Consider the following 23,385-nt stretch of genomic DNA (forward strand, 5'->3'; position numbering starts at 1 on the left):
TACTAAATACCGAGCCTAAAATTCTTTATCCATATAAATAAAAAAGCATAAGTGAAAATAAGAATTAATGATTTAATATTTAGAAAGTTCTATGTGCCCAAATTAAAACAAAACTTGCCCAGATTGGCAAGAGGCTATATAATTTATCCATTTAAAAAAAGTCTATCTTACCGCAGTCCTAACAAAATATTTTAGAATTTTATTATTTGACTAATACTTAAATAGCAACTAATGAAAATATTCTGATATACTTTTTCCTTATGTTCTTACACATAACTAACTGTAGACATAAAACTGTTTTTGATAGGCAGATTCTGTCACGGCTTCCAATGATCCCCGTCTCCTGCATTCAAGGCCTTGTGAAATCCTCTATCCTTGGTAGGCGAGATCTAGTGACATCTCCTAGCCAACAGAATCTGGTAAAGTGATGAGTTGTCATTCCCAAGATTAGATGACTAATCGGTGACTTTTATCATGTTCACACTCAATATCTTTTGCCTTCTTAGGTTGCACGCTTTGATTAAGCAAACTGCCATGTTGGAGAGGCCCACATGGCAAAGAACTAAATCCTGTCAACAATTATGGAGTAAGCTTAGAAGCAGATCCTTCCCCAGGAGCTGACTAGAGCCCCAGCTAACACCTCGACGGCAGTCTGTGAGAAACCCTGAAGCAGAAGACTCAGGTAAACTGCGCCCAGATTCCTGACCCACAGAAACTGTGAGGTAATAAATGTTGTTTTAAGTCACTAATTTGTCACACAGCAACAGATAACTAATATACTGTTTAAAAAGCTACTTACATGTATTTTTTCCAACAATTTAATCTACACTCTTCCAGAAAGTTTCAAATTTGCCACACTGAGTCCTTCCCTTCACACTTTTTACAACTTTAATTATAAACAATATATAAAACTTATAAACTCACATGTACCAAACAACAAGGCACCAAAATACATGAAGCAAAAACTGATAGAAATGAAATGAGAAACAGGCAATTCCACAATAATAGCAGGAGACTTCAATATTCTATTTTCAATAATGGATAGAACAAGCAGGCAAGAAGATCAACAGGGAAATAAAAGACTTGAACACAGAGTGACATCAGCATCATGGCGGCGTGAGTTTTTCCAGTAATGTTTCCCCTCCAACATACAATCAATAAACATCCATACTCCAACAGAGGACATCCAAACACAACACAAAAAACGTGGGAGAGACCCATGCAGCCATGCGATGGAGGGCAGAGAGCCTGGAGCCCCCCTCAGAGGAGGTGGGACAGGGTAAGAGACAACTTCGCTCTTTCCCCTAAAGACTGCAATCCAGGACCGTGGGAGGCCTCCAAAAGGGAAGGAATGGCGGGAGGACACGTTCATTTGCCAGAACATCAAGGACTCCCGACGGCCCTTGCAGCCTAGAGGGAAGACCTCTACCAGGGTGAGAGCTTTCACAGGGGTGACCTCATCAAGCCAACACCCCAGGAGAGCACATAGCCAGAGCAGAGGGAGAAAACCTGAGAGCACGCAGGAGAAAGTGCCCCTCCCCCCACCCACTCAGTGCAGCTTCAGCCCTTGGATTTCAGCTGACGGCAGAGGGCTCAGAATACGTGGCTCTTAACCCCCACCCAGTGGCTATAGGTGGTAACTGCAACCAAATAACGCGAGGATGGGAAAAAACAGAGCCGCTACCTCTAGCAAGACTTGAACACTATAAATCAACTAAACCTACTGGACATCTACACAACACTCCACATAACAGCAGAATATACATTCTTCTCAAGTACACACAGAACATTATCCAAGATAGATCATATGTTAAGCCATAAAACAAACCTCGGTAAATTTAAAAGGACAGAAATAATACAAAAAATGTTCTCCAACCATAACAGAATGAAATAAAAAATAATGAAATAAGAAATAACAGAAAGACATTTGGGCAACTCACAAATATGTGGAAACTGAGTAACACACTCCTTAAAAACCAACAGCCAAAGAAGAAATCCAAAGTGAAAGTAGCAAATACTTTGAAATGAACGAAAATGAAGACCCAACATACCAAAATTTATAGGATGCAGCAAAAGTAGTGCCTAAAGGGAAATTTATAACTATAAAAGCCTGTATTAAAAAAGAATATAGATGTCTAATCAAAAATTTAACCTATCATCTTAAGACACTGGAAAAAGAGCAAGCTAAACCTAAAGCAAGCAGAAGGAAGGAGATACTATAGATTAGAGTAGAAATTCATGAAAAAGAGAAGTGAAAAACAACAGAAAATCAATCAAAACAAAAACTGGTTCCCTGAAAAGATCAATCTAACTGACAAACCTTTAGCTAGACTGACCATGAAAAAAAGGAGAGGAGACTCAAATTACTAGAATCAGAAATGAAAGAGACATTCTACTAACCCTAAAGAAATAAAAAGGATTACAAAGGAATCCTATCAACAGCTGTATGCCAATAAATGAGATAACTCAGAAGTAATGGACAAATTCCTAGAAAGACACAAATTACTGAAACTGACTAAAGAAGAAATAGACAATCTGAACAGGCCTATGGCAAGTAAAGAGATAGAATAATTAACCAAAAAACTACCCACACAGAAAAGCCCATGCCCAGATGGCATCACTGCTGAATTCTACCAAACATTTAAAGAAGAAATAATACCAATTCTTCACAATTCTAAAAAACAGAAGAGGGCGGAACTGCCCAACTCATTCTATAAGGTCAGTATTACCTTAATAACAAAATCAGACAAAAGACATCACAAGGAAAGGATATGAACAGGGTTATCTCACATTAAGTTACTAAGGCTAATACTGATTCTAAGAATGCTCAACTTCTAATCTTAATCCAGCTAGGTAACTTTTTTTTTTCTTTTTGGTGAGGAAGATTGGCCCTGAGCTAATGTCTGTGCCAATCTTCCTTTATTTTGTACATGGGACACTGCCACAGCATGAGCATGAGCAGTGTGTAAGTCCATGTCCAGGATCCGAACCTGTGAACCCTGGGCCACCAAAGTGGAGCGTACAAACTTAACCACTATGCCACCAGGCCAGCTCCAGGTAACTACTTTTCAAGAGTAAGCACATAGGGCTTAGAACATAAATCCAGTAATCACTTAGTCATTTGTTTTACTCATTCAGATATTCAGGTCATTCTTAAAAGATTTAACTTAAAAGATTTTAATTATAACACAAAAGAAAAAATATTTTTAGTTTAATATACATATGTAGCTAGTAGAAAATTGGGATTTTAAAGGTTTGTTTCTTCCACCTTGCTCTGAAACCACACTGCTGCTGAATTTCACTAAAAAGTACCATAAGAACTCTATCTCTTCTGATTATCTCCTAAGTCTTCAGTTCTTTATTCTTATGTCATTTAAAAGATAAAAATTATAAGGAAAAACTTTTAAAACAAGCTAAAACAAGAAGTCTATTTTCAAAAGGAGTATAAATTATACTCAATTTGGTAATCACTTCCCCATAAATAAAAAAGTTCTTAAATTTAATACATTCAATTTGTAACTGTAATACAAATATAAGGCAAATATAAATATGAAGGTTACACATAAGTGGTTCCGCATGAAAGAGGCAACTACTTTGCAAACTTCTGTTCCCATTACATCATCTAACGGTTCTTTATTCTAAAAATTAAAGATATAGAGAATTTAAAAGGAAACTTCACACGTTTCCTAAATGCTTTCACTTGCTTTCTTGTAAGGCTACAGTTCTGAAAAGCAATAGATTAAAAAGTTTTGAAGGCTAGGGATCCAAAACCTCTTCTTAAAAGTATTTACAAACCGAGCATTTCTATTTCTTAGTATGTTTTTGTAAACCTTAACAGCATCACTGGAATAAGCTGACCTTACTGATGGGTCGTTCTCCAGGAGTTCAGTAAGCCGCTGTACTTGTTCTGGCTGGATGGATCGCCCTAAGAGTGCTTCTGTGTTAGTGTAGATGAGGAATGCTGAGACCACGCCTAATAAGGTACCCACACCCAAAGAACCTAGGCTGTCGTACAGTGGATTGCCTAAATAAAGCACATAAGAAGTCAGTAAATTAACATTTTCTGTTATTTCAATGAGCTTTAGCGAGCAAAGAACCAGAATCAGTAAATCAAGGGACCTGAAATTCATTCCTAATTTCTTTAATAACTTTCTCCGAATACTTTTACTGTACTACAAAATGGGGATGTTACAACTTGCTTTATACTACAAAGGAGCATTATACAGTTTAATTACTTAAGATCTGTTTTTTGTATCTGGTCATTACATGGGTGAGGGTCCAGAGCATTTTCAGATTAGAGACAATGATATACATATTAAGAATCTAATAAAGAATCCATTTATTTTTGATGTATCAATAGCACTTTTCCTATCTCAGGCTGACAAAATAATTGTGAGATAAAGCTGAGTGAAATAATCATTTTTTGTGTCTTATTCTTACCAAGGTTCTGTGAGAGAATTAAACCATACAAAAATGATGTGGGTCACTCTTTTCTCATTCAACCAAGGATGATACATAGCTAGTACCATTCTCCAAAGGAGAGAGATTAATTCACTGCATGCTACAGGTACCTTAGAGCAGTGGTTCTCAAAGTATGGTCCCTTGACTAGGAGCATCAGCATCACGCAAGTACTTGGTAGAAATGCAAATTCCCAGGGCTCACCCAAGTCCTTCTGAACCAGAAATTCTAGAGGTGGGGCCTGGCATTCTGTGTCTTCCCAAGCCCTCCAGCTGACTCTGATTCTATAGTCTGCCTTAGGTGGTTAGAGCTTAATTCTCTCTCGTTCAACCAACAAGAAAAACTGATTTATTATCTATGAATGTATAGGTTAATATTTATACAACAGACAACAATAAATATTATATTTTAAATCTCTATAATAAATTTTACACATAAGGATTTTATGATTAGAAGTCTTTTTATTCCAAAGATCAAATGTCAATATTAAATTTAACTCTCTTAATACTCGATAAAACATTCATTTTACTAAAAGAATCTCAATTTACATTCTAGTTTTACTAACATTTAGTCAAAATATAACACTAAAAAGTAAACTAACTTATCTATTAAAGTATTAGAAATGATCCAACTGTTTTGTAATTATAGAGTTTAAAATCAAACACTGCTCTTTAGAAATTCAAATTTAACTAATTATTTTTATTTAAAATATACATGTATAAATAATCCTACAGAAATCAGAGGAATATTAACTAGAAAATATTTTATTTATTTCTTGGCATGTTATTTAATTTAAATGAATTAATTTAATTAAATAAAATAATGTGAAACTCTTAAGACAAAAATTTTGTAAGTTTGATTTGACTGGTTTATATTATTATGCAAAAGAAAAGAATCTATTAAAAGCTGACTTATTCATCAAGTCACACTGTTCTTAATATTTTTGTCTCCTCATTCACTTATACTGTACAGGCCTTCAAAACACTTAACTAACTACCAAAATGAGGATGGAAACAACTAGAGAGTCAAGGAAACAGGAAAGTAACAACAGTCATTACTGGCACTAACAGTGGAAAAAGACAGACAAACAAGAGCCATAAAACATACTTATTTAGAATTTTAGAGTTTATTAAAGGTCTCTGTCATATTATCTTAATAAACCTGTGAGGTCAGTAGGAAAAATATTATCAATACTCTTATAGTAAAGAACTTAAAGCTCAGAGTAGCTACATAATACATTAAGTCACAGCTAGAAAGGTTTACATTACAGAAATGCCCTATTAACAGCCTTCTTTAATTCTAACTAAAAGAAATTTCTAACTCAGAGAAATGTGAAAATTTTACTGTCTTGTCTTATACAAAGAAATGGTTAGTATGGAATTAGCATTTAACTATCTAATTGGTTTAAAATTATTCAATGAACATAAAAGAAAATACCAAACATATTAAAGAATTATTTAAGTAAAACAAATAAATCACCTGTAACGTAAGTATATTTACCTGTTATAGAAGTCAGGCCCATACAAGTGGCTGCTATTGTCACTCCCAGGACTGCTGCAGTATCCTCCAATAATATAACATTTGTACTAGGATCGCGACTTTCCATGACTTAATCATTGGGGTAAAGGCAAGAAAAGAAAACTTTCTGAAACCTTAACTTGATACTATCAGGTAACATTTTAGTAAGCATACATTTAAAATTAAGACATAAATTAAGATAAAAAATGTGTGAGACTGTGATTTCAAAAACCCTGTCCAATGTAAATATAAATTCTTGGTTTAAATGTTAACAATAACTGATATTTAAAGTCAAATTACTTTCTCAAGTTACATAAGCATAGACAGGAATACTGTAGTTCAGTTAAGTTAAATCCAAATATAAACTATTCATGGTCAAATTACACTACATTTCTCTTTTTTGAAAGAGCTGATGTATATGTAACAGCCACACAGGTAGGAAAGATACTGAGATATATTTTGTACACATCTATAAGGAACAAAGTAATAGTTCTAGGCAATTTTAAGCAAATGAAGGAGATGAAATAATACACCTCATTTCTAAAATACGTACCATACTTGTAAAATGACATTCCTTTGGCCCGAGCACTCCTACGAAGTTCATTTACAGCAACAAGAAGTGTTGCTGAAAGAAAAGCATTCATATCAGCATGGAAGAAACTTCATGCCTCCAAACTTTAAAGATGGCATCTCAAAAGATAAATAAATAGGTACAAGACTTTAATGCCAGGTTGTCAATAAAGACAAGTTCTATATCAACTAGTCATTGTAAAGATCCCAATTAATCATCATAATACAATGAATCCCATATTTCTAAACCATAATAATTTAAATATCGTTACCACAACAGCTGCCTTAATTTATTGGACAGCTACTATTTGGCAGGCACCACACTAAGCACAGTCACTTTGATCCTCCCAACCTTTTGAGGCAAGTGGTATTATCACCATTTTACAGACTGTGAAAGACGAAGGGAAAATTTTGCATAGAAAATAATGTTTGAGGAGAAAACATACTATGAGCAGAACAGTGAATTAGGCAGTTTCATACATGATATTAGCACTTCTCTGTCATAATACTGCTATAGCTGAAACTTCCAGAAACTTTGAGATATCTGAATTGCAAAAAGAAATATCCTTCTCTGATTAACATTACTAAAATTTGACTTTTAAAACTCAGTATATAGTTATGTTTTTAGACTCCATTTAAAATGTTCTGAGCACTATGATATGATGCTCAAGAACAAAAAACTAGTTTTTCCCTTGCCCCCATCCATTACAGGAACAACCATAGTACATCATTCAAAGAATTTCCTCCCTCGAAGTAGGCAAAACTTAGATTCCAATTCCTTCAGTTTTCTTCAATCAATGGAACTTAGCAAAGCAATCTATAGAAACTGACTGCTGAATATATATTACAAAATTAAGAATAAAGAGATACTGTGACAGTACATACCTCCTTCTGATACCAATGATCCCGCTAAAATACAATATGCCTAGAAAATAAGTATTAAAATAAAGCATAAGCTAATATTTCACTAAAGAATAACAATGGTTCATGCACAAAGTTTGTAATGTTTAAAACAGGAATATAGATTCAAATCCTAGCCAGATAAGCATCTTGATGGGAAAAGCTCAAATGAAGACAATGAGATAGATGGTATCTTCATAAGAGGAAACAAATAAAAGTTAAAAGAGTGATGACCATCTCATTTTTTAATACTTGGAAGAATAATCTATATATATATACTCCACAGAATGATATACCATGACCTAAGTTAAATTCATGATATAAAAGATGAAAGAATTACTTAATGAGAATAGAAATTTTTTTGAAGTTCAAAACGAAAAACATTTGAAATCTGGGGTGTGAATACCAGATACAGTGAGATCCACACCCATACCCAATAACTTCTGGATTTTGTTCAGGTGCCCAGCACCAAGAGAATCCTTTCTGAATCCTGATTCAGAAAGATAAGTAGTTACAAACAGTAATCAATTTTTTGGGGGGGAGGTAACACACTTTCCTTGCAGTTCTAGGACACTCTTGAATTAAATAAAGACACCAAGAAAAGCTTTAATCCAAGCTCTGTAGAAAGAGTTAATCTAGCAACACAAATTTTTAAAAATTTTAAATGAAACCAAACCAAACATCTGTAGAATTTTCAACATTACCTTTTGGGAACCCTAGCGCTTCCCTGAAACAGAGGTTTGAAAATTTCTAACCTAGTCTAACACTCTTATAATTCTGTTAAGGCAAATGAGATTTCCCAAGGCTATGGGATTTGCCTGAGTGCACAGAAACGACACAAGAGTAAGAACTAGAATACTAGCTTTACAGTCTCAATTCTAGGCACTTTCCACTGAATCTTACTGCCAATCTGAAATTTAATTAAAATAAAAGGCAAACTTCCCAATAATTCTTTTTAATCTTTCTATCTCCTTCCAGAAACGATTTAAGATACACTTCTCACTCAATAAAGGAGACAGCATATATCAGCCAAGGAATCCAAGATAATATCAATCAAACATAAACTGGTCTATGGTGTGTTAAATCTATTTATTAATGAAGAGTCCATAGTCTGATGGGACCCCATTTAGTTACAAAAAGATAAAGGAACTTCTAGAAGCTTTAAAACTTAGACACAATTAAAAATTTAACTAATTAATCAATCCCTAACTCTAGAGTCACTGGCCTCTTTGCCTCTGTAAAGTAATATTGTACAAATCAGATGAATGCTAGGAGGATGAGGTATCTATAAAATGGCCAAACTTGTTCAGAATGGAGGAAATATACTTGCTCTTTTTAATTATATGAAATGTATTATGGTAAGAAGTTATTCGATAAAAAATGTAGGAAAAACCTAGTTTAATAGGCTTGATATTGTGTAGGTCTAACAAGATGTTAAAATGAGACTCATTCTGGTTGAGAACAAAACAGGTTACAAGTTCCCCTACATTCCAAAATGAGGTTCTATACCATCGATTCAGGCCTTGCACAGAAAGGGGCCAAAGCCTGGTATTACAGCTCCCAGCTCCACAGCCACTAGCCCATATAAGAGGAGCTGAGGTTAAGAAGGTCAAAAGTGAAGATTTCTTTGGAGAAAGCTGTTGAGCTGTTGAGATTGCTCAGAAAGCTTAATGTGTGTCCCTGGAGTTTAAGATCGCAGTGAACTGAATCTAACGAACACCTGAAAAATAAAGCTATAGGCAAGTCTACTAATTGATATAGGCTGTGGAAGCAGAGTAGATGTTTGTGTTTGAGAAAAAAACTGCACTCTCACAGAGAGTGTGTTAAAGATGTCTGTTAAAGATGTCCATTCCCACTCAGACATGGAATTCTGAGTAGGAGTGTTCTGAAAAGAGATCAATTGCCCAAAAGGCCTTCATGCCAAATGCAAGAAAACATCAGCAGAAATAGTCTGGAAGTGCTAAGATGAAGAAGCTGAGAGGGGGTGCCACGTGACCAATCTGTGCTTGTCAAGGAAGCTACAGTTAGAGAGGTCAAGGAGGGTAATCTCCAAGAAGTTCCCATGAGAGAAAAAGACAGCTTTAAGTACCTACCACGGCCAGGGGAAATCAGCGCAAAGTGACATAGGTACTAGTTAAGTACTACTTTTCTGGGCCCTATCCCTGCCTTCAATGCTGCCGGAGGCAACCTGGGAAGTAGGAGAGAAGGGTAGGGGCCCTAGGTGGGAAAATACAGAAGATGACCATGATCCCATCCTCTCACTCTCCCAGTGCAGGCTTCCTACCAAGAGGAAAGCAGAAGCTTTAACTTTACATACAATTCCAACATACAACACCTACATTGGACTGGATATTTTAATTACTGATAGGATTATTATTCTTGGGACTAAAAATGAAAAGAGGTCTTCTTGCTCTCCAATAGTAACTAGAGAAATTAACAGAACTGCCCAAGATTTTAACCAAAAAGGCCGTGCTTAATGATTGTACCTACAGAGATACTCTTGTTCAACAACATTGAATTACATGGATTTAGAGGTCATGGGCAGTTGTGTTCTAAGCATCACAACTAGAGATACATAACCCTATATTACAGTCAAAAGGTATATGTTAATCCCTTTAACATCAATATGGACAATGGCATTTTACTGTACTTAATCACTACTTCATAATACTTCAAAACTGAAGGAAATAAAAGGATTACCCATAGAAGAGATTCCATTGGTTGAGGATTAAGCAATCCCATGATCCCATGGTACCAAGATAATCCTGCACCCATCATGAAAATACCAACACCACTAATTAGCGAAACAATATAGCGCATATTTGAAAATCCATACCTGAAAAATAAAAAAGATAATATAGTTTACAAGAAATACAAATGGCTTCCTTTCAAAATGTATCTCTAATAGGTCAACGAAAAAGAAAACAAACTTCTTACAATATTAAGATGTTATAGTTTTATACTTAAGTAAAATCTAAGTGCCAATCTCAAATCTAATCAAAAAATCAATATATAAAGTGGAAGAAACTGCAAGATCTTTGAAAATACATAAAAATAGAGTGAATATGATTTAATTCAGGTATTTTCTAATCCCTTTTCCACACAGTCTGTTTTGATTTACTAGAGTTACTTTACTATTATGGATCAGAAATGCTGGTAAAATTAATCTTTCTTTGAATATATTCAGATGTTTAATAAGAAGACAACACTTAAATTTCCTTGTAATGAAGCTTCTAATTGAATATTTTGGTCTTCTTGTACAGCCTATCAATGATTTATATTACCTATAATTTGAAGCTGGATACTTGTTGCTGGTTCTGAATAGTTTAGCACACAACAGCTAACTACTATTACTAGGACTAAGAGCTTCACTTTTTTGGGTATTTTTACAGCAATGTTTATTTTTAAATCTCAATTATTTTTCAAGAATCTTCAGTAAATATGTGCATTATTTTGTATTGTTATTTGCACCAATAAAGTACTGAGAATTGACAAGTTCAAAAATACGACATACTGTAAGAGGGAAAGAATCTCTCATTAATAAAAATATTTCCTGAGAAATTTACTCCCAAATCCAAACTCTACAGCACCCTTCTGGCAGATGCAAATTTAAACAAGAGTTCTCAATTAAAATTATTTTTTGAATTCTTTTTCCAAATACATACCTTGCCATTGTGAATTCTAGGTTTATAGATGTGACAATGTTCTACCAGTTCGATTTAGAAAAATTTACTTTCTTCTAAAGTCCCCCAAAGTAATACATGATACATATATTTATTTAAGTTACAGTAAATTAAGATCTAAATTAAATGGCATTACTTTTATTTTATATGTTTTCAAGGAATTTGTAGGTTCTTATTCAAACTTTTAATCATGTATATCTCCACTGTCCAATATAAGTCACTAGCCTCATAAGGCTATTTAAATTAATTAAAACTAAATAAAATTTTAAATGTAATTCTTCAATGCACCAGCCACATTTCAAGTGCTCAACAGTCACACTTAGTCATACTGGACAGATATGAAATCCTTCTGTCATTGCAGAAAATTCCATTGGGCAGCACCAAAGTAGATTTCAAAATACTTTAAGAAGAAATCTTCACAACCTAAAATTTTAAAATTTTACCCTGTTTTTACATTTTTGGTGTATAAAACTGGCCAGAAAAAAAACCTTTTTTCTTGAGATAGTAAAATATTGTAATATGTAATTAGCAGACTAGAAAGCTAGTTCTTTATACTAGCTGACTGATAGTTCTAGGATATTTAAATATGCTATTATTTATAAGAAAACAGTACTGTCTTCCTTTCAAGTAAAGTATTTATATAAAGCATAGAGGTAGATTCCTTTACAGAGATAAAAGTGCATTTTTTCTGCCTTAAGAATGATCAAGTTCTATTACTGAACTTTGCTAAAAAAACATGATACATGTGGAATTCAAAAACTTTATTTAGGGGCTGGCCCCGTGGCCGAGCGGTTAAGTTAGCGCGCTACACTGCAGGCGGCCCAGTGTTTCGTTGGTTCAAATCCTGGGCGCGGACATGGCACTGCTCATCAAACCATGCTGAGGCAGCGTCCCACATGCCACAACTAGAAGGACCCACAACAAAGAATATACAACTATGTACTGGGGGGCTTTGGGGAGAAAAAGGAAAAAAATTTTTTTAAAATCTCAAAAAAAATAAAAAACCTTAAAAAAAAAACTTTAGCTGGTTATGTTAGTAGAAGCAGCAGAAAAAAATCTCTATCAAATAACTGATACAATTCAAAATAACATTCTAAAAAGTATACTCATTTTACAAATAAGCAATTTTGAAATATTAACAGAATACAATTTCCAAATTACAACAGGCGGATTAAAATATATTAAGTATGCATTTAACAGAACGCATTACTAAAATGTTAGATTGAGTGGCCTATTAGTCTAAATGTGGAATATATGTTTCCTTTGACCAAATGAAACAGAACTCTAAGATCAAAATATGTGCTGTGTTAAGTTATCAAATATGAAGGGGACAACATCTCTATGCTATGTTACAAAGCATAAAAATGAACTCCACTTTCAAACTCTATCTTGAAGTTACTCTGACACAGCAGTGAGTCTTGCATTTTAGATACATACTACAGTGGAAGAAATGACCAAATTTTTAACACAAAACAGGTTTCTAAAATTCAGCTGCTTTTGTTTCAATCACTTGCTACGCAAACAAACAAAAGCAAAATAAAAATGTCCTTACGGATGAGTAGGATCTGGCGTCTGAACAGACTTACTGATGCCCAATGCTAGTAAACCCTATGGAGAAGGAAAAAGAAAAGGTAAATTATCATCAGCAAGTTGGGGAGTATAATGTGGTAAAGCCAATCTGGAGGGTGCAATCTGACAATGACAAAGAAACACTTAACATGCATATGTCTAACAGCCCGGCAATTCTGGTTTCCAGAACTTACCTTAGAGAAATAAAGACGACCCCAAAGGAGTTCAAAACACTACTGCTTATAAAGATGAAAAATGTGAAAGCAACCTAAAACTCCATCAAAAGGAGTGGTAAAATAAATGATGGTATAGCCAAATCATAAATTACTTCTACAACAGTTAAAAAAAATGGAGTTGGGATAGAGCTATCTATAGTGACATGGTAAAAGCTCCCAGAGATACCATTAAGTGGGAGGGGAAAAAGCAAGTTTAGGAATAGTATGTACAGTACAGAAGAACTTATGTTTTTATCGTCTTTGTAAACTACATATAATGTAAAGAACAGGAAAAGGTCTGGAAGAACACACATTTACCTGTGTTTATACCTCTGAAGAAAGAAGTAGGAATAGGGTGGTCTGATTTTTTTAGAGGAAGCCTAACTTGTTTAGCTGTACAAATAACAAATAGTAAAAATTTTAAACAGTATATATTGTATATGGACATATACATTTCTGGTAAAACTGCAAAACCACGCACAGGAAGTATACACATCAATGTATAGAGAGCAGAGATTATCTACAGTATAGAAGGAGGAAATAAAGACGTAGGACTTGGGGCCGACCCCGTGGCCAAGTGGTTAAGTTCACACGCTCCGCTTTGGTGGCTCAGGGTTTCGCCGGTTCAGATTCTGGGCATGGACATGGCACCGCTCATTAGCCCATGCTGAGGTGGCATCCCATATAGCACAACTAGGACCCACAAGTGAAACAGACAACTATATACTGGGGGGGATTTAGGGAGAAAAAGAAGGAAAAAAAAAAAAAGAAGATTGGGAACAGTTGTTAGCTCAGGTGCCAATCTTTAAGGAAAAAAAAAAAGACATAGGACTAGTTATAACTAAGATTTTATTTCCTTAAAAAAAAACTAAAGTAAATATGGCAAAAATGTAACATGTCTTTAATCCTGATTACCACTGTTCTCTCTTCCCTTCCTTCTTCCTGTGCCTTCATCTTTTCTTCCTTTCTTTGTTTCATTTCTATTTATTTGGTTTTTTGGTTCTATCTTTTGTTAGAAAGTGTTATCCGCTGGAACCTCTCAATTTTAGTACACTTGCCCGTAGTGTCCTTTCCATTCTAACTTGATATGAATTTAGAAATCTGAAAAAGATTACCTTGTTAGAATTATTTATTCAATAAAAATACAAAGGGCTCTGAGTGAGTACCCTATGTGATTTTATTTGACTAAGCTGGGGCTTTTCCATTTTTTCAGCATGGTATCAAATAATCATAGAGGTAAAGCTTCAGGATAACCAAATTCTTCATGGATGTGGTTTCCCTGTAGATTACAAGACATTTAATAGAAACATTCTCTGTAGTAAAATATATGGAGATTACATCACCTTGAAAATGGCTATAACAAATACATATTGGATTTTAAATTTTGATATTGGAACTCCTACCCTAAATACACAGAATATTACAAGATTTTTCTACTGGATTCCAAAGGAAAAGAGGGTTAAAACTAACTAAGACACAGATGATGGCTTTTCAGTGAATTAAACCACGAGAATGAGAGTAAATTAAGAACATATAATTTTTAAACCTGTACATTAAAACTGAAATATTCCTAATACTCTTTATCAATTCGCACTCTGTGTGTATACATATATGTGTGTGTTCATGTGTGTTTATAATGCTTATGAAATAGTCAATGAGTATTCAATCATTTTTTTTCCTCGAGGCATGATTGACATGTTATATTAGTTTCAGGCGTATGACATGATTCAATATTTGCATACATTTTGAAATGATCACCACAATAAGTTTAGTTAACATCCATCACTACACATGGTTACAGAATGTTTTTCTTGTTATGAGAACTTTTAAGATTTACTCTCTTAGCAACTTTCAAATATGTGATATAGTATTATTAACTACAGTCACCACGCTCTATGTAACATTCCCATGAGTTATTTACTTTATAACTCCAAGTTTGTACCTTCCGATTCCCTTCACTCACTTTGCCCACCTCCACCCCGCAACTTCTGGCAATTACCAATCTGTTCTTTGATCTATGGGCTTTTTTTTTTTTTAGATTCCACATATAAGTGAGATTAAACAGTATTTTGTTCTCTGACATTTCACTTAGCATAATGCCATCGAGTTCCATTCATGTTGTAGCAAATGGCAAGATTTCATTCGTTCCCATAGCTGAGTAATATTCCATCGTATGTTTTACACACCATATCTTCTTTATCCATTCATCCATCAATGGACACTTACACTGTATCCATGTCTTGGCTACTGTAAATTATGCTGCAATGAACATGGGAGTGCATATATATTTTTTGAGTTAGTGTTTTCATTTTCTTTGGATAAATACCCAGAAGTGGAATTGCTGGATCATATAGTAGTTCTATTTTTAATTTTTTGAGGAGCCTCCATACTGTTTTTCATAGTGGCTGCACCAATTTATATGCCCACCAACAGTGCACAAGGGTTCCCTTTTCTCCACATCCTTGCCAACACTTATTTCTTATTTTTTTGATAACAGCCATTCTAACAGGTGTGAGGTGAAAGCTCATGATGGTTTTGATTTGCATTTCCCTGATGATTAGTGATGTTGAGCATCTTTTCATGTACCTGTTAGCCATCTGCATGTCTTCTTTAGAAAAATATCTATTTGGATCCTCAGCCCATTTTTTAATCAGATTGTTTGGGTTTTTTTCCTATTAAGTATGAGTTCTTTATATACTTTGGATATTAACCCCTCATCACATATATAACTTGCAAATAATTTTTACCATTCAGTAGGTTGCCTTTTCATTTCGTTGGTTTCTTTGCTATGCAGAAGCCTTTTAGTTTGATGTAGTCCTATTTGCTTATTTTTTCTTTTGCTGTCTTTGCTTTTCTTGTCAAATCCAAAAAATCATCGCCAAAACCGATGTCAAGGAGCTTACAGCCTATATTTTCTTCTAGGAGTTTTATGGTTTCAGGTCTTACATTCAAGTCTTTAATCCATTTTGAGTTAATTTTTGTGTATGGTGTAAGACAGTGGTCCAGGACGTTACATTCTTTTGCATGTGGTTGTCCAGTTTCTCCAATACCATTTACTGCTCATTGTATACTCTTGGTTCCTTTGTTGTAAATTAATTGACCATATATGCATGAGTTTACTTCTAGGCTCTATTCTGTTTCATTGATCTATGTGTCTGTTTTTACACCAATACTGTACTATTTTGATTACTATAGCTTTGCAATATAGTTTGAAATCAGGAAGTGTGAAGCCTTCAGCTTTGTTTTCTTTCTCAAGATTACTTTGGCTATTCGGGGTATTTCGTGGTTCCATATAAATTTCAGAATTGTTTGTTCTATTTCTGTGAAAAATGCCAATGGAATTTTGATAGGGATTGCACTGAATTTGCAGATTGCTTTGGGTAGTATGGATATTTCAACAATATTAATCCTTCCAATGCATGAGCATGGAATATCTTTCCATTTATTTGTGTCTTCTTCAGTTTATTTCATCAATGTCTTATAGTTTTCAGTGTATAGGGCTTTCATTTCCTTGGTTAAATTTATTCCTAGGTATTTCACTCTTTTTGATGCAATTGTAAATGGGATTGTTTTCTTAATTTCTCTTTCTCTCCTCTTTTTTTTTTTTGGAAGATTCGTCCTGAGCTAACATCTGTTGGCAGTCTTCTTTTTTCTTTTTTATACCCAAAGCCCCAGTACATAGTTGTATATCCTAATTGTAAGTCACTCCAGTTCTTCTATGTGGGATGCTTCCACAGCATGGCTTGATGAGCGGTGTGTAGGTCCGCACCCAGAATCTGAACCAGTGAACCCTGGGCCACCAAAGTGAAGTGCACGAACGTAACCACTTGGACATGGGGCCAGCCCCTTAATTTCTCTTCCTGATGGTTCATTATTAGTGTATAGAAACACAACAGATTTCTATATATTGATTTTGTATCCTGCAACTTTACTGAATTTATTTATTAGTTCTAACAGATTTTTGGTGGAGTCTTTAAGGTTTTCTATATATAGTATCATGTCATCTACAAATAGTGACCTTTTGTACTTCCTCCTTTCCAATTTGGATGCCTTTTCTTTTTTCCTGCCTAACTACTCTGGTTAAGACTTCCCATACTATGTTAAATAAAAGTGGTGAATGTGGGCATCCTTGCCTTGTTCCTGATCTTAGAGGAAAAGCTTTCAGCTTTTAACTACTGCTTATGATGTTAGCTGTGGAGCTGTCATATATGGCCTTTATTATGTTGAGGTACAACCCCTCTATGCCAACTTTGTTGAGAATTTTTTATCCTATCAATTTATTTTTAAAATCCTTAATATTCAGGTTGGCTGTGCCACGAAGTGTTGGATACAATCAAGTATTTTATAAATTGAATGTGGACCATATTTATTAGTTCTAACTATAAAAATAAGACATCACAGACCATCCCTAATCCTGTTACCCTTAGAGGTACAGTAGCATCAGTTATGTTTGATATGTGTCCTTCCAGACCTTTTTCTCCTCACTTACAACATATCTAGATGTGCATATATATATACCAAATATGTATATATAAGTGACATCTGTTTGGTTTACAGCATCATGAATATTAACATCTAATGGCCAAGAAGCATTATTAATGCTCCCCACTCCATGATCATCTTTCCCTTTTTTGGTTTTCTCCTTTGTTAGCATATTATCACACAACTGCTTAAATGTTGCTTGGAATATCTTTCCAGTTTTTTGTGTGTATGACTTGCTTATAGAAGATAGAGCAAGAATTGTGTCTTCTTCTACACATTTACCACACTGCAACCTCAGGTGCTCAATAAATTCATAATTAATATTAAATGATGTGCTATGTATTATTTAGCAGAAAAGTTTTCTAAAATGAACTGTCAAAGAAACTTTAAAACTGGATATCATTAGAGACACAGGTCTAATTTAAAATTTGGAGGTGTTTTACTCTCTCAAAAGGTAAAAAAAAAATACTATGGCATATAAATATTACAGCAAATTAAATTTTTTAAAATGTGACTACAGGTTTCAAAAGAAATAGTTTTCAAAAGGACATGAGAAATACAATTTCCATCGTTTCAGTAAGGCCCAGTTGAAATTTTTTTCATCAAAGCCTTTCTAATCACTCTAAACCATACAAACTCTTTACCAAGGAGTTCTTCAAGCACTTGCTATCACATGATCCCAGCTTTTATTTACCTCTATTGTTAATCTGTTACAAAAATTGTTATTGTAGTTACAAACCTAATACATGCTCATTGTAAAGAAATTCAAATAGTATAGGAGAACAGACCACTTAGGAGTGTGGAGTATATTTCAGACTAGGTTTATATACAAGGTTTATAAACTGTATATAGTTTTTAATGTTGCTTATGTGAATATGTTTCTGCCATATTGGGGGGGGGAGGTGTACACTTAAAAAGATGACCACAATCTACATATTGTCTTTCTGCACTTTACTTTATGGAAACATTCTAAAGTACAGATAGATAGATCGATAATACAATTCAAAAAACCCAACAGAACATTTCAATAAACGCATCTCATCCATTACTCAGCTTCAACAATTACAAATACATGACCCCACCTGTTCTATCTAATCCATATCCACTTCCCCATGAACATTTTAAAGCAAATTCCAAGCACCATACCATTTCATCTTTAAATATTTTGGATAAATCTCTAAAAAAAAACCTAAGCCTTTTAGAAAATATAGTCACAAAACCATTGTCATAGTTTTAAAAATTAATACTAATTCCTTAATATTATCAAATACGTACTCAGTAATCACATTTCCACAAATGAAAATTTTTAATTTTGATGTAAAATTCACACACAATGAAATGTACAAATCCAGAACATACAGTTCTTTGAGTTTTGACAAATTCACACCCTTGTAACACACATTCCTATCAAGACACAGAACCATTCAATCACCTCAAAAAGTTCTCCTGTGCCTCTTTCCAATCAATCCTCTCCCAACATTAGAGACAACCATTTTTCTGAAATTTTTAAACCAAAGATTAAAGTTCCATTTTACAACTTCATATAAATGCAATCACTCTTTTATATTTGCCTTCTTTTATTCAGCATATTGTTGGAGATGCATATACACTGCTTACTAAGTATTTCATTTCTTTTTATTGCTAGATAATATTCCATTGTATGAGTATACCACAATTTGTTTATCTACTCCATTGTTGATAAGACATCTGGGTGGATTCTAGTCTTATGTCCATTATAAAGAAAGGTGTTATAAACATTCTCATCAAGTCTTTGTGGACATTTTTCCCCATTTCTTTCTTTTTTTTTTTTTTTTTTGAGGAAGATTAGCCCTGAGCTAACATCTGCTGCCAACCCTCCTCTTTTTGCTGAGGAAGACTGGCCCTCAGCTAACATCTGTGCCCATCTTCCTCTACTTTATATGTAGGATGCCTGCCACAGCACAGCTTGACAAGCGTGGGTAGGTCTGTGCCTGGGATCTGAACTGGCGAATCCTGGGCTGCCAAAGTGGAGCATGCAAACTTAACCACCATGCCACCGGGCTGGCCCCTCATTTGTTCTTATTTCTATTGGATAAATACTTGGGCGTTGAATTGCTGAGTCAAATAGTAGGCATATGTTTATAAGAAACTGAGAAAGGTTTTCAAGAGCGGTTGTAACATTTTACACTCCACCAGCAACGTCTGAGAAGTCTAGTTGCTCTACATCTTCCCCAACATTTGGTCGTCAGGCTTTTTAATTTTAGCCATTCCAGTGGACGTGTAGAGATATCTTGTTGGGGTTTTAATGTACATTTCCTGATGACTAATGGTGTTAAGCATCTTTTCATGTATCCACTGACCACCATTCATGTATATTTATTTGTGAAGTACCTGTTCAGATCTTCAGTTGCTTAAAAAAGTTGAGTTGTCTTTTTAATACTAAGTTGTAGAAGTTCTTTATTTATCCTGGATACCAATCCTTTGTCAGATTATATGCGTTATGAATATTTTCTCCCTATCTGTGGCTTGCCTATTTATTTTATTGAGAGTGTCCTTTAATACGTAAAAATTTTAATTTTGATGAAGTTTAATTTGTAAATTTTTTTCTTTTATGGTTCTGTTTTTATGCCCTGTTTAAGAAATTTCTGCCTACCCAAAGACCTAGAAGATATTCTCCTAGCTTTTCTTCTAGAATCTTCATAGTTTTTTGCTCATACATTTGGGCCTGAAACCCACCTAGAATTTGTATACGGTGTAAGGTGGGGGTCAAAGTCCTTTGGTTTTCTTTCCATATGAATATCCAATTTTTCCAGCACCATTTATTGAAAAAAGTTTCTTGGGGCCAGCCCCGTGACCAAGTGGTTAAGTTCACGCACTCTGCTTTGGCGGGCCAGGGTTTCACTGGTTTGGACTCTGGACATGGACGTGGCACTGCTCATCAGGCCAGGGTGAGGTAGCATCCCACATAGTACAATGAGGACCTACACCTAGAATATACAACTATATACTGGGGGGCTTTGGAGAGAAGAAGAAGAAGGAAAACAAAGATTGGCAACAGATGTTAGCTCAGGTGCCAATCTCAAAAAAAAAAGAAAAAAGTTTCTTTTCTTCATTGAATTGCTTTGATGCCTTTTACAAAAATCAACTGACCACATAACTATGGGTCTGTTGCTGGCCTCTCTGTTCTGTTCCATTGGTCTGTCAATCCTTATGCCAATACCTCACTATCTTAATTATTACAGCTTTATAATAAGTCTTGAAGTCTTCTAAATTTCTTTCTTTTTTTCCCAAGATTGCTTTGAATATTCCAGGTTCTTTGCACTTTCACATAAATTTTAGAATTCATCCAGTTTGCGAATTTCTACAAAAAAAAGTCTGCTGGGATTGTATTGAATCTATAGATCAATTTAGGGAGATATGACATATTAAGCCCATGTTATTCAATCCATGATCATGGTATATCTCTCCATTTCTTTAGATCATCTTTAATTTCCCTCAGTCACATTTTAAATTTTCAGTATAAAAGTCTTACACACCTTTTGTTAAATTTACTTATGCATTTAATATTTTGTTATAGCACTGTAAATGGAACTTTTTAAAAATTTCAATCTCCATTTGTTTGTTGATAGTAGAAATGCAACTGATTGTTGCAAACCAACCTTCTATAGCTACTGATTTTGAATGTTAAACTAATTTTGTATTCCTGGAATAATGCTCACTTGATTATGACAAATTATCATTTTTATTTATTGCTGGACTTAATTTGATTATATCTTAAGGATTTTTGCATCTAGGGTTAGATTTGTAGTATTCAAAACTTGGATTAAAGGGGGTCTAAGAAGGTATTTTAATTTTATAAAAATCCTTCTTCATTTGCAAATTTAAGGAAAAGAATTCAAAATACTAGTCTAATGGGGCCGGCCCAGTGGCGTAGTGGTTAAGCTCATGTTCTCCACTTCGGCGGCCTGGGGTTCACAGGTTTGTATCCCGGGTGTGGACCTAGCACCACTCATCAAGCCACAGTGTGGCGGCATCCCACATAAAATGGAGGAAGATTGGCACAGATGTTAGTTCAGGGTTAATCTTCCTCACAACAAACAAAAAAACCCCCCCAAAATACTACAGTATAATGTGAAGTATAGTAGTATAATGTATAGTAGTATACTATGAGTATACTCAATTAGTATAATGTGAAAATCATTTTAATTCATCAATCATATGTAACTATTTTATATCTATATTCAGAACACTTAAATTCACTGGCTCTTACAGTTATAAGAGCTCATATTCAGAGACAAAATTTCTACCTAATAAAAGAATCCCTTCTACAATAGTCTTTGCCCAAACACTTAGTGACTGATAATCTTCTACTTCATATTCCATTGCCGGAAGCTCTTAAAGCATAATAACCTTCTTTAAAATACTATGATCATATTTCTATGTACTTCATCATTTAAAACAATTTTCATTTTCTTCCACAAACTAACTACAGGAATCATTTGGTTTTTAAATAGGTCAACTTTTAGACTAAAGCTTAAAAAAAATTACTTTAAAATTAATAAGACAGAAGCTTTACCACTCACCTGATTACAAGTATCAGATAAAGAGTGTATAGCTTCTGAGAACATACTTGCTGAACCAGTATAAATCCAGGCAAGAAATTTAAAGAAGCAGTTTAATCCATTGCTAGGAGAGAAAAAGACAATTATTTAGCACAGGTTTGGATAAAAATTTCCACCAGAAGCTTATTTAATTGATATTCATACCTCTATACTAGATTCTGTTCAAAGTAAATTAAAAAGAATCCCTAGCCTTCAAGACATATTATGTTTTAGGTAACGGATACAAATTTGAAAAATACAGATTATGGTATCATTAAATACTCAAATGAAGAGGCACAATATGTGTAAGCAAGTTACTTAAGTGCATCTGCAGAACTGATAAGAAAAGAAGGTGTTCTACATTCGGACAGAAAGAAATTAGAGAAGAAATTATGTGTCTTAGGTATGTAAAAGAGGATTTGCACTTGACACAGTCCAGTAGGCCAGTGTCAAAGGCAAGACTTCAATGAAGGTCTGTTTACTTAATTAGACAGATGCCGGAGGTAAAGACAAAGCTAGACCAAGCAATGTCTGTATCACAGCAGACCACAGATGCTAAGAGAAACATGGTTAGCTCTGAGGAAGTTAGCTGTTCAGATTCCAATGATAACGACAGTACAATTTATCCCAGGCACTAGACTATAGTCACTTAACATGTTTTATTCTAACTCTATTATACAAACATTAAAAAATATTAATACCCTCATTTTATAAATGAGGAAACTGTACATCCCCTTACAGCTACCCTTTCCCCCTCTCCTCCACTTCAGGTAATTTCTTGAAAGAATCATATCTGTTCTTGCTGTCTCACTTTGCACTAAGTCTCCAATCCACTAAACAGTGGCTTCTGCCTCAAATACCTCATTAAATTGTTCTTATCAACACACCAACCATTTCTTGCTATTAAATTCCTGGAAACATTTTAATATTTTCCTTACTCTCACAGAAGTATCTGCCACTATTTTCTTAAAATACTGTCTTCCCTGGCTTCCATGATACTCCTGGTTTTCTCCCTACCACTCCCCTTCCTCTTCCTCGGTCTCCTCTACAGGGTTTTTTTCCTCAATTCATTTCTTAAATGTTAGCAATCTTCAAAGTTTTTTCCTGAGGGCTTTTTCTTCCTTATATTATATACACATTCTCCAGGTATTCTTAATTACTCCTAAGGCTTTAATTATCATCTATATACTAATAACTCTCAACTCTAAATCACTAATCCAAATGTCCCTCCTGAGCTTCAGACCAATATATATTAACAGTAATAATAATCAAGTACATTTTATGTACCAGGTACTATGCTAAGCAGTTTACACACATTACGTACACTCCTCCAATGAAGAAAGCTTTAATTATTAACCACGTTTTAATGATAAAAAGAATTAATTCTGTTGACCAACTCTACTGGGGTG

The 23,385-nt window shown here is 34.4% G+C and overlaps 1 protein-coding gene across 1 annotated transcript in view; it reads right to left on the minus strand.

Moving 5' to 3' along the window:
* LOC124232964 (zinc transporter 9) overlaps positions 1-23,385 on the minus strand; it is a 92,818-nt gene that overhangs the window by 11,225 nt on the left and 58,208 nt on the right. Inside the window, exons 9-15 of the mRNA XM_046649932.1 lie at positions 21,959-22,061; positions 12,683-12,738; positions 10,148-10,283; positions 7,433-7,472; positions 6,531-6,602; positions 5,960-6,067; positions 3,859-4,024 (exon numbers count right to left, since the gene is read on the minus strand). Of these exons, the coding sequence (XP_046505888.1) occupies positions 3,859-4,024; positions 5,960-6,067; positions 6,531-6,602; positions 7,433-7,472; positions 10,148-10,283; positions 12,683-12,738; positions 21,959-22,061 (681 nt within the window). The remainder of the gene's footprint in view (positions 1-3,858; positions 4,025-5,959; positions 6,068-6,530; positions 6,603-7,432; positions 7,473-10,147; positions 10,284-12,682; positions 12,739-21,958; positions 22,062-23,385) is intronic.

Source organism: Equus quagga, unplaced genomic scaffold (assembly GCF_021613505.1).
Source record: "Equus quagga isolate Etosha38 unplaced genomic scaffold, UCLA_HA_Equagga_1.0 146_RagTag, whole genome shotgun sequence".
In the NCBI taxonomy this organism is placed as follows: domain Eukaryota; kingdom Metazoa; phylum Chordata; class Mammalia; order Perissodactyla; family Equidae; genus Equus; species Equus quagga.